The 12,265-nt window shown below is 45.5% G+C and overlaps 2 protein-coding genes and 1 non-coding gene across 5 annotated transcripts; 2 read left to right on the top strand and 1 right to left on the bottom strand.

The window, feature by feature from the left end:
- LOC110429606 lies at positions 1,051–1,980 on the bottom strand. Of its 3 annotated transcripts, none has more exons than XM_021445789.1 (2): positions 1,726–1,980; positions 1,051–1,651 (listed from the first exon to the last, which is right to left on the bottom strand). In XM_021445789.1, the coding sequence occupies exons 1-2, from the start codon at positions 1,882–1,884 to the stop codon at positions 1,175–1,177; spliced, it is 636 nt and encodes a 211-aa protein (XP_021301464.1). In that variant the 5' UTR covers positions 1,885–1,980; the 3' UTR covers positions 1,051–1,174. The 3 variants fall into 3 exon arrangements, with proteins under 3 accessions (XP_021301464.1, XP_021301465.1, XP_021301466.1); XM_021445790.1 differs by having other exon boundaries at positions 1,051–1,627; positions 1,726–1,970; XM_021445791.1 differs by having other exon boundaries at positions 1,051–1,624; positions 1,726–1,968.
- TRNAR-ACG lies at positions 2,221–2,293 on the top strand. The gene has a single exon. It is a non-coding gene; the product is annotated as a tRNA-Arg (tRNA).
- LOC110429845 lies at positions 2,347–5,875 on the top strand. The gene is made up of 2 exons (XM_021446521.1): positions 2,347–2,660; positions 5,479–5,875. The coding sequence occupies exons 1-2, from the start codon at positions 2,391–2,393 to the stop codon at positions 5,554–5,556; spliced, it is 348 nt and encodes a 115-aa protein (XP_021302196.1). The 5' UTR covers positions 2,347–2,390; the 3' UTR covers positions 5,557–5,875.

Genomic DNA, 12,265 nt, shown 5'->3' on the forward strand with positions numbered 1-12,265 from the left:
GCACAATTCAATAGAGCAAGATATAAATTTTAGTGCGAAAGAGGTCAGATCCAATTGCTACTGAGCTCTTTTCTGAAGTGGCACTTGCATGCTTTCTAATACCACCGCCAACCCAAGCTAGCAAAGATGCTGTTAGCTTCAACAAAAAGCTACACTGCACATATATAATCAGGGAAGGGATAAGGCTAGCTCCCATCCTTCTAACGCACAGCCATACTTCTTTTTACACACTACACACAAGCAGGGAAGGGATAAGGGCTCCCAATCTTCCCATTGAAAAGTTCCATCCTAAAATGACGCACGATCATGCAACTTTGGTCCCGAGATGACTCATGCCTGCCTCCCATCTCCTCGGGTAAGGGTGGCCACAACCATTCGACCAAATAGCTAAATGATTTGGACACGTGATTAAATAAAAAATAATTTTTTAAGGTGCATAACATACATTTTTTTAATAAAGTGCATAACATATATTTTTGAGGAAGTCGTGTAAGTCTAGCGTTTTTCTAGTCACTGGCTACTCTAATTCTTCTGCTCTCTCTCACATTTGAATATAATATTTTAAATTATCACGCTAGCTATTTCGATAACATGTTGATGAGGCCACCGCCACCCTAAGTGAGAGCTTTATGTCAGATAGAGCTTTCAGTGCCTCTGTAAGGCACTTTGTCATGTTGCGAGATCACCACTCGTCGTGATGTGGAAGATGTATGTAAACGTGGAGGTTGAGAGTTGAGACCACTATCGCGTTAGGGCTGCTCTAAGACTACCGAACACATCACCTCAAAAAAAAAAAAAAAAAAAAAAAAAAGACTACCGGACACACGTCCTTGCCATTGCCAAGCAAGGTGAGGCGGCAAGGTATTTCCCCAAGAAACAAGGAATACACTCTCACTCTACATCGTGTTCTCCTTTGTTGGCAAAGCAAGGCCTGACACAACCACACCTCTTCAGCTCGCTATAAATAAATAACGTGCACGTACGGTACGTGTCTCATAGCTATATATATATATATATATATATATATATATATATATATATATATATATATATATATATATATATATATATCACAATTATCTTGACACAGGAGCACACAAATCCACAAAAAAAAAATGTTACAAGCATAGAGCAATGCCTTGCTAATCCGGCTGCAAACGCGTGCGAGATCGTCTCAGCTGGAGGAGCCCTGCAGCCTGGACACGAACGTGGACGCGGCGACGGCGGCGGCGCCACCGACGACGCAGACGAGCGCGGCGACGGCCTGCAGCGCCACCTGCCACGCCTGCTCCTCGGGGACGAGGTACACGACGGCGGGGCCCGCGGCCAGCAGCGGGAGCGCGAGCGCCAGCAGGTTCCCCGGCGTGCCCGGGTCCGTGGCCGCCGACAGCGCGCCCAGCTCCTCCGCCTTGGACAGCAGGCCCAGCCGCTCCACCGCCGACAGCGACAGCCCCGCGCGCTCCGCCGCCGACAGCAGGCCCGCGCGCTCCGCCTTCGTCAGCAGCCGCAGCTTCTCCACGTTCGTCAGCAGCTTCACCGCCGGCGCCGCCTTCTTCGTCGTCGTCGTCCCCGCCGCCCGCGGGCCCGGCTCGCCCACCGGGAACACCGTCGTCGTCGTCGTGCCCTGCTGGCACCACACGCCGCTCTCTCTCTTGAGACACTCAACAACGAGAGGCCGGCCGGCGTACCTAGGAAATGGCGGCGGCGGATGAGGCAGGTGCTTACCGATCTTCTCGTCGTGCCGGACACGGTCTTGGCCGTCGTCGGCTTCTGCCCCTTCTGGGTGGCCATGGAGGCGACCCTGAGACGACGGCGCCCTCTCCCACCGCTGCTGCTTGGCCTCGCCGTGGTTGCCGCCACGGCGGCGACAGACAGTGACGCCATGTCCAGCGCTCGCTCCCTCAGTCCCTCTCCTCTGCTGCCGCGGCGCGCTGCTGCCAAGCCAATCAGTGGGCCTAGCGCAAGCCGGCCGCGGCAATCTTTCTTGGTCGAGGAGCGCAGCCTGATCCGTCTGGCACACGTGGCAGTTATCTACTGGCTAAACGTTACATGCCAGATATTCTATTTGCAGTTTTACAAAATATATATATATATATATATATATATATATATATATATATATATATATATATATATATATATATATATATATTTGCAGTAGTGGTGAACAGGTGTTTAATACTTTTGATTTTTATTAAAAACAAATTTTCTCTCACAAGTGACTCCGTGGCCCAATGGATAAGGCGCTGGTCTACGGAACCAGAGATTCTGGGTTCGATCCCCAGCGGAGTCGTTTTTTAACTCTTTTTCCAAAATTTTTTTTCCATTTGGGTCTTAATGGGCCATATCTTCTTTTTATCTGGGACGAAAAGCCCAAAAGGCCCATCAAGATGACGTCTCCGCCTCCAATCAACTCTACTACTACAGGTTTTTATTTATTATTAGCTCGCGGAGGAGAGGACGCCGCCCGCAAGAAAGAAGTCATCGGTAGAGTCGAAATCAAAACCCTACAAGAACCCCACCGGAGAAGAGGCGCCGGAGGGCGAACGGAGAGCGGGATCATGGCGGGTCCAGCTGCGGCGGTGGCGGAGGCGTGGGACAAGGTCGCCGTGTTCGTGTTCAATCAACTCTACGACGAGAGGAAGAGGGCCGAAAACGACGTGAGCGCCCCTCGACCATCTCAATTCTCACACCCCTTTTTTTGTTTTGTTGTGTGTGTGTGTGTCGCACTTCGCCTTGATTGTTGACTTAGTAGTACCAACGATCCACGGTTGGGAACGCCGTCGCGATTGTGAATTTTGGGGGTGGCAATGGTAGATTGTACAAGTTTTTCGGTTTTACAATAATCTGCATCGTTGGGGGGGAGCACGCTTAAGATGACAGGCGGCTGGTCTCCCTGCCGCCTTGTTGGTGAAAGATTAGGATTGAGTTTGGGCATGCAATTGTAAGGTTATTGTGAGTTGGCTTACGCTTCTGGTTTTATTTCTCCTGCACATCTGCTGTATTATTAGCTGTGCATACTGATTGCTGAGTTCTGCTGTATTATTAGTTGTGCATATATACTGATTGCTGAGTTAGTTGTCTCACTAATTTGCTTGCACAGATAATCATCTTACATTGTGCTTTGATGTGAAGTCCATATTTGGAAAATTTTCTTGTGTATGTGATAGTCCTGGAGCCTAATTAGGTTAGGGAGGAAATTGACGGAATCAAGTTGCTGCAGTTCGTGTTTGCGGTTATGTCTGACTGTGTTCGTGTTTGTTGTTAGTGTCATGGATCAAATTATAGCAATCTACGTTTTATGGACCCTTTTGTTTGGAGTCCCTTACTTTTTCACCATTGAGGCTCTTGCTATCGACTTTTTTTTTCGAAAATCACGCTATAGCGTGTATTGCTTTAAGGGAGAAAGGAGTTCAATACAGAGCTAGGGTTGGCAGCGGCGAGATGCCTGGAGCCGCCCCTAGCCAAGAAACACAGACAGAAGGCACCGGATAGAACGGTGGAACTTCGAGTGGTGTACTAGGGATTACACGGCTTTGCGACTGGATAAGGCGAGGCACTCGTCGCACTAAGTCTCAACGAACATGGCCGCGAGCTTGCTGAAGCCCGCCCCGATCCACTCCTCCCCTTCGTCTTTGATGCGCTGCAAAAGCTGACTGAGATTTAGGCAGTTGCCGTCGAAGGTACGTCGGTTCCGCTCTTTCCAGACTTCCCACGAGACTAGCAGCACCAGGGAGTCGAAGGCACCGCGTCGGCTGGACGGTACCCTCAGCCTTGTGTCCATCCACCATACGATAACGCCGGTGGAGCCGCCGGGGGGAGGGGCGAGCTGCTGGGCTCCCGCCCAGCTAAGGATGCGGAACCACAGCTCTCTGGTGATGGCGCAGGCGACAAACAGATGCTCCTGCGACTCGTCCTCTTGCTCGCAGAGGACACACGTCGCCGCTGGCTGTAGGCCATGACGCCACCGTCGGTGGGCAGTCCAGAGGCGGCCGTGGAGCAGGAGCCACATGAAGAAGCGTACCTTGGGTGGCGCCGACGTCTTCCAAATCTCCTTGGCGCCAATGAGTGGAGCGGTGCCATCGAACATGCTGGCGTATGCCGAGGCGCAGGAGAAAACCCCTGAAGCGGACCACTTCCAGACGAAGCGGTCTGGGGTGCTGTGGTCTAGCTGGACGTCGAGGAGCATGTCCCAGAGAGAGGCGTACTCAGCCAGGGCTGCCGCAGATAGGCCACCGCCAATGTCGCGCACCCAGGTGTGGTCGAGAAGGGCGTCCCGCACAGTTCGCTTGCGGCGCATGGGCCTCACAGCCTGGAACAGCGCCGGGGCGAACTCCTTGATCGGTCCCGCTGGCAGCCAGTTGTCTAGCCAGAACAAAGCGTCGCCCCCGTCTCCAAGGACGATACGAACCGAGTCCTGGAACCTGTCGTGGACCTCGCGATCTGCAGGGGCCGGGAGTGCAGCCCACGGGGCCCCGGGGTCGGTGCGCCGCAGCCACTCCCATCTCAGACGAGTACTTGGATATATTTGCAAGGTGACATTCTCCACTTTGTGTATCTTTTAGGGGTGACATTAATGTTGTGTGAACTAGTATATTGTTCGGTTGCGTAGTGTGAGCTCTTGCTTATTAACTTGTGCCTTCATGGATTTGCAATTTCTGCAGCTCCTTGGGTTGAGGTGTCTCTCTCTCATATGCCAATGATTTGGCTTAAATCAGGCTCAAGAATCAGTTTAAACTATCCCTTAGTGTGGGAGCAACTCTTTCAATATAGATTCTATTTATCATCAATAGCTGCAGAAATCCGTGGTTATCTTTGCTTCTGGCACACAACCCATTTTTCAATGCAATAAACCTGATTGTAGTACAAAGTACAGAATACATATGTTCTATTCGCCTGTCATCAAAGTTGCAGAAGACCTACAGGTTATCTTTGTTTCTGGCACATAACCTGTTTTTTAATTGAATATAAAAATAGATATTGGTTGTACCATAAATTACAAAAAAATATAGGTTCTATTCATCTGTCATCATTGATAAATATAAACCTGGATTTTTTTTACGTACTGTTTCACAAAGTCTCTACGACAGCAAGCTAGCAAACATTACAACCATGCAACCAGGGTTTTGCAAGATATCTCCAATTATGTGGTTCCATGTAATATACCCTCTTTTTAGTATTGCTATCCCTACTCTGCGTTATGGTTTGTGCTGCCATTTAGAATTTGAGTGTACATATAATATCTCTGCTCTACATGTTATGTAGACTAGGTTATGCCTATGTATTTTATTTGGCTGCATGTTTTGGCCTTCAAATTATTTTCATAAATAGTTTAATTTTGTTCCCTCTTTAATTTGGCTTGCTACTGTATTATAACATTTATAAGCCTTGATCAAAAACCTTTCTTGTTACTTCTTTTTTTGACTGAGAAACTCTGATAACTAAATGCTGTGTTTTCATTTTCTTTTGTTTGTACAGAAGATAGCAAAGGTTCTTGGTCTATTCGTTGGATCCATCCTATTGATGCGCAATTGTGGTGATATAATGGCCGTCTAAGGAATCATTGGTAGGATGACAGCAATGGAGATCAGTAGAGCTGAATTTCTCTGTTCTTTTCTCCCCTTTTTGTTAGCAGTGGACTTGTTCTTACTTTAGTCTTAGGATAATTGAAGTGCATCTAGACTCTAGAGACATTTGTTTTGCTAGAATTGCAACCAAATTATTGGTCCAATAGGTGTCTGCTTGCTCATGTGAATTATGGGTTACCACTTTCATGATATTTTCTATGGATAGAACTACTGGAGTTGGCTTCAAGTGCAGTGCGCACGAGTTGCAACTTTTTCTGAAACCTTTTGAATTCTAGACAGTCAAATGATACTCCTTCCTTGGCTTGCTTAAATTCATGCAATGTAGTGCGTTGTTTACTGCCCCCTTGGGTTCGAATGTCCAACTCCAAACACATTATTACCTTATTATTGGATGACTTATTGTTCAACGCTCAGTGAAGCATGAATTGCTACATGGTTTCATATGAATTGCCTCCAAATAACTTGGGGGTGGGGGGGGGGGGGGGGAGGATCCAATAACTGTGTGCGTTGGCCAGTTCTTGTTTACAGACATTCGCGCCACATTGTTTCATATGAATTGTCTCCAAATAGCCTTGGAAAAAAAGGATCAATAGCTGTGTGCATGGGCCAATTCTTATTTCAGACATTCATGTTAGCATCTGGCAATTGCATGAATCACATTAACTCCAATATGTCATATCCTTGTTTCAGTGTATTGGTTAACTGAGGTACTCTCGGTATGTGCCAAATGGCAATATACTCCTCCCGAATCGTGTCCGGACAGCAGTAGTAAATACTATTATTAGGCTGGAAGTGATTGCATTTTGACTGCTGCTCTTATTTGCTGGATCTTTCAATTTGCAACTCAACTGCATCGATGGTCACAAGCAGGCCAGAAGTCAGCAACATGACCCATCGGTGTGCAGCCGTGCAGGCCTTGGTCCAAAACATCATCTTTGGCATGTGACAGATGTCTTCTACTATCTCGTATCTTCGTCCATCTTTTATGATTATACCTTGCCCTCAGCCTCACCGATAACCGAGAGCTGCTTTCCATCGCTCACTAGCTTGATTGTGTTGCGTAGGCACCCTAGCTCGGTGGAGTTACTCATTAGTGGAGAATGGAGACCGGAGAGTGAGGGTTTGTTTGGGCCTACTCTACTCTATTTTTTCAGCTCTATTCCACTAACTCCATCGCCTCACCGATAACCGAGAGCTGCTTTCCATCGCTCACTAGCTTGATTGCGTTGCGTAGGCACCCTAGCTCGATGGAGCTACTCACTAGTGGAGACTGGAGACCGGAGAGTGAGGGTTTGTTTGGGCCTACTCTACTCTATTTTTTCAGCTCTGTTCCACTAACTCCATCATACAACAACTATATTGTAGAGTTTTTGGAGCAAGTATGCCTATTTGGCATGTAGCTTTTCTCCAACTTTGATAAAGGAAGGTATTAGTGGGTTGTCTTTCAATGAGCCTGTTCGCTTGTCTGAAACATCATGACTAAAAAATACTTCGTTAATTTGTTGTAAGAGGTTCATCAGGTAGGGGTCGCTGGTGGAGATGCATTGGAAGCCTAGAAGGAGAGGAACCATTATTGGGCCTCATTCCATTGGCTCTCACACAAAATGGTAGTAATAATAAGGACGCGTAGCAAATCTGTTAACCTGCTAGCTAGTTATTAGCGTGTGCTAGCACACAAGTCCACCAGCAAGCAGGCAGCAACTGTGGAGGAGGACAAAACTAAAGCAGGGTACAAATAAGTCTCTTAGGGCTAGTCTACTACTCCCTCCATCCTCAATTTATAAGCCATTTTAAAAATCTTAGAGAATCAAACAATTTCAAGTTTGACTAAATTTATATTATAAGATAATAACATTTATAATAACAACTAAGAGTATCATTAGGTTCCTCATTAATTATATTTTCATATTATATCTATTTAATGTCATAAATCTTTATATATATTTTTCATAATTTTGGTCAAATTTAAAATACTTTGACTCTCCAAGATTCTTAGAATGACTTATAATTTAGGATTGAGAGAGTACTACAAGAGAGATCGAGAAGAAGATCGATCACCTCAATCATTCCCTCATCTACATGCTTAGTTCACACAACGAACAGAAGATCCAGATAGACGAACTATAGCTTAGCTAAAGCTGAGCCGAGAGGGTCACACGGACACTAACCCAATGCGAGTGTGGAAACATGCAGCAGGTCGATCATTTTGGCTATGGTTCATCGTATCATCATCTCTTCGATCATGGAGATGCTAGAGTGCAAGCGTGTTTGTGTGCCACGGCAAACGCTGCGGTGGCGAAGGTGGCATCACACACTGCACGTACGACATCACGATCTTGTGCTGCTCTGCATGGTACTGTTGGCTACAGGATCAGACTCGAGCTCAAGCTGCTAGCTGGTGGCTCTACTAGAAATAGAAAATGAAAACAGACACAAGCAAAGGTCCGTCCCCTCGATCCTATGCGAAATTAATTAACTTGCGTCATGTGTCAAATATTTCAGTTGGTTATATATATCTGATGTCTTTTTTTTTTGTATGTACAGGAGCGGAGAGATGCCCATTGAATGGATGTTAGGTGGATGAATTTGGTTAAATAAATTGTTACTACTACCAGCAGTATTAGAATTGACAACTGTGTGCTTGCTTGTGTGGACATTGACTTCTTTATTATGCCTAAAATCATCTATGTGTCCGTCCACTATGGCTACTACTGGCAATATATTGGAACTTGGAAGTGTGCTTGCTTTTCTTTTATCCATGCATACGTGTGTGGTACGACTCGTGTACAATTTCTAGTCTAACCCGGCCTAATATTAAAAACCCTCCAAAATAACTCCGTTACCACCGTATTACACGTATCACATGATCCGTATTAACTTTGATTATGTTTTATTTCGAGTGGTCGTTTACCAATTCGGTTACAATTAGGGGAGCCTAGAGCCGAGCCGTGCCGACCACAACGGCAGCACATAGGTAGAGAAGTATACGTGTGAAATATAGAGTAAAAAAAGAAATATAGAGTAAAAAGGATAAATACATGTGTGAAATATATGTTGGATGTTTTGGGTCTTGGGCCAAACAATTTCAAATAAATCCCAAAGGCCCACTCATACATGCAAGTATATATGGAAAGGTGGGAGACTTTAGTCCCATCTTGCTACTTCAAGTGGAGTGAGGCCAACTTAAAAAGTTGAGCTATCTCCATCTTGTTGAAGCAATTGGGGAGAGGAAAAGGAAGAATCACGCGCGCGCGCTCGCCTCGTCGGGCGGGGCCAATGGGCGCGCATGCACGATATGCGCGTGAATGGTACGACGGCGATTTCCCGCCTCAAACCTTGCGGGTTTCCATAATACGGTGATTGATTGCTTGCCTATTTGCTGCGTGCGACGCGTGTATAAATATGGGGCGAGACGTCGTCCTTTGTACGGAGAGATTCATCTCTTCCTCGCCACACTACTGCGCTGCCTGTCACACCCTGGTTTTTAAAATAAGACCAGAGTCGTCATATGTGTGCCCAGGAAGTCCACACATATAACAAAAGAATAGAAATATCAGAATCAATGTTATATATAGCGGAAAACATATTTATAATAACACTTACAAAACATCAGAGTACGCGGAAACAAAAGCTAGAACTTCTGAGGCTCCATTCTTCTCAGGGACGGTTGACTGGGGGCTCCGTACGCCAAGCACTTCTGATAAGCTTCTAGAAAAACTCCATAGCATCTATGTCCTTCTGAGCAGCACTTTACTACACACTGGGGTGTGGGGGGAAATAGCAAGGGTGAGTTCATGTCGAACTCAGCAAGCACAGACGAAAAGTAATGACATGCAAGGCTTAAAACAAGGTAAAGCTGGCTTGGTTTGACTGCGGTAGCATTTTAGTTGATCTCTTTTAATTATGACAATTATTAGAACAACCTATTACTAAATATGAGTAGCATAAACCCAACCCTTAATTAGTGTAGGTAGCAATTAGCATGTTTTAAAAGACTATCCTAATTATTATAGTAATCCAAGGATTAACCCCAATTATTAACACAGGATAGCAATCCTGCCAACACGGAATAGCCATTCCGCCAAAACACGAGGTAGCAACCTCGCCAAGTTCCATCTCCAAGTAACCAGTGAATCCAATTTGCTCATCAAGTGAGGGTCTGGGCCGCTCGTGACCGTGAGCACGGCTGATATATCAGTTTTACACTCTGCAGAGGTGTGCACGTTCACTCCAAGTCGTGATTCCCATTCGCCTGGGGTCGCGACTCTCCAAAACACTACCAAGGTGAGCAGGCAGGGTTTCACTACGAGACCTTTCACAGGGTCCAACTAATAGGATGCCACTCGTAAGTTTTTGCCGGGGCGCGCGGCAGCCGTGCCCATAGCAATGGGACCCCGAACTGACCGACCTCTTAATATGAATACCCAAGCTACATTCCTTACGCCTACCCGGAAAGTAACACCCTACCAGCGGAGGTCCTGATAATTAGTCAAGCCAGAGCCATATAGCTTGGAGCTGCACTGTAAGTCCCAGGGGGCCGCTCCCTGACTAAGTCCTTACGGAGAGCAGAGACGGGTACGCCCGGCAAACCGGACCACCAACAGTACCCGCTCCCCCTGTCCTCAACCAAACCACGATGCTCGCAAGCACCGCAACATCTCCATCACCGAAGTGACCATTGTTCACCATTTAATCATTTATCATCATTGAAGAATTCATTAAGCAAGATCATTATTATTATTATTATATAGATTAGATGAGTAGAGCAACTAAGCATATCTACTGTTCACTATACTACCCATATATAAACCCAGGTATACAAGGAATATAGTAGAAGACTAGTCATGTCCTTAGGGTTTGCAGTATTAAGACACATGCAATGGAAAGTAAATGTATTTAAAGTTTATAGGCACAATATGATCAAAGGGTGCCTGCACTTGCCTTAATTCCCAGCGTTTATCTGCTCAGAATTCTTTGGCTTCTTTCTTCTGATCTCCAACTTCTGCTTCGATTATCGGTCCTCAGCGCCTGATCTTCAATGCTGACGAACCACGCTTCTTCTACTCGTAGCAACCAAGCAACACAAACAGACAAACAAACAATCATGACTAAGAACAAGCATCAATCAAAAGAAAAGCTTAGAAAGAGCGCACTAAACGACACGACTTATTGCTACGATCGTGACAACGCAAGAACCATTGAGAACGGAGCTATCGTTAAACGGACACGACTTTCGAGGTTCGGAGTGTAACGGAGAAGACGACTATACGCTGGTCGTATTTTTATGAAAATAGGTGATGGATTATTCAAAGAAATATCTCGAAAGTTGAGTTGACCAAATTATAAAGAATTATAAAGGTGAGGGTTAAATGTTAGTCATATTCTATTCATAATTAATTATATATCACTGAAGCCAATCAAACATTTATAGTTTTAAAAAAAATAGAATATATGAAAGCAACTAATCGAGTGATCATGTTTAAACTAATCAAGTTATAATTAATAAAGAATCATTAAGGTTGATATTAATAACATGGGCATTTATTTATTTACAAAAGATCAAAATTATAAACATAATTTACTTTTAAATCAAAAAGACTCTGGACAAATATTACTAAATTATTTATGTGCTTCATGTTTAAATAAACAAATTATAATCAAGAAGTATTTAAGTTCACATTTGATTATAAAGATACCGAAGTGTAAATCCTAAATTGTTTTTAAATTACTTAAATAGTAATGCATTCAGAATATTAATCAGATTAATTATACTCATAAACATGAGACAATAAATATAGCACTGCTAATATGTATATTACATCGACATAGTCACAATGCAACGAGAACCGAATTACAACCCTAGATTGTTTCAAATTTAAAAGCTATTAATCAAATTATATTTAAATCAATAAATTTAGAAATAAGTTACATGATAAATATTTATACTACTGCGTAGAGCGCGGCGATATGAAACTAACGCGACAAGAACGGGCTCAAACGGAGTTAAAACACGCATTCTATGGCCAAAACTAGATCAGTGGCAAAACAGTGAATAAACAGAACTATTTTTCGTATTTTAAATAATTAAAACTGAATTTTAAAAGCATAAAGAACTAAATCTTTAAATACTAATGGATCCAGGGACTAGACTGCTAAAAACAGGACTTATTTCTAATTATTTTTGAAAGGCAGTGGACTGCGGGTTAATTATGGAAAACTGCAGGGGCTTTTTCGCAAAACGGCCAGGGCTGACCGGGAACCTTGACCAGTTGACTTGGTCGTGCTTGCGTGGCGCACACATGGAGGCCACGTGGCCGCCAAGTCAGCTACGCTGACTCCGCGTTGACCGCGGTGGCAGGGCAGATCTGAGCCGCTCGGCTCAGATCGGACGGCTGGGAGGGGATGCGGCCGATGAGGTCGTCGGGGCAGTGCCGCTCGCGGCGGCGCGCCATGCGCGGCAGCGGCGTGCTCGCCTGGACGGCGTTGCGGGGCACCATCGGGCGAGACGCGCACACGGGGCGACGCGGTGTGACTAAGCGGGCTCGGTGTGGGTCGGCTCGACGAAAGGCGGAGGCCAGAGCAGCGCTGCGCGCGGCGGCGCCATGGATGGCGGCCGCGAACTCGTCGGAGCTCGGCCAGAGGGCGCTACAAGGGGCGAAGAGCGAAGGCGAGGGTAC

Source organism: Sorghum bicolor, chromosome 8 (genome assembly GCF_000003195.3).
Source record: "Sorghum bicolor cultivar BTx623 chromosome 8, Sorghum_bicolor_NCBIv3, whole genome shotgun sequence".
NCBI lineage: Eukaryota > Viridiplantae > Streptophyta > Magnoliopsida > Poales > Poaceae > Sorghum > Sorghum bicolor.

What these genes read in the sequence shown, in the direction of transcription:
- LOC110429845 (XM_021446521.1), top strand. Translation starts at nt 2,391, where the DNA reads ATGACGTCTCCGCCTCCAATCAACTCTACTACTACAGGTTTTTATTTA. An exon ending in GGAAGAGGGCCGAAAACGAC is followed by an intron (nt 2,661 to 5,478) that starts GTGAGCGCCCCT and finishes TTGTTTGTACAG; the next exon opens with AAGATAGCAAAGGTTCTTGG.
- LOC110429606 (XM_021445789.1), bottom strand. Translation starts at nt 1,884, where the DNA reads ATGGCGTCACTGTCTGTCGCCGCCGTGGCGGCAACCACGGCGAGGCCA. An exon ending in CCGGCACGACGAGAAGATCG is followed by an intron (nt 1,652 to 1,725) that starts GTAAGCACCTGC and finishes GAGTGTCTCAAG; the next exon opens with AGAGAGAGCGGCGTGTGGTG.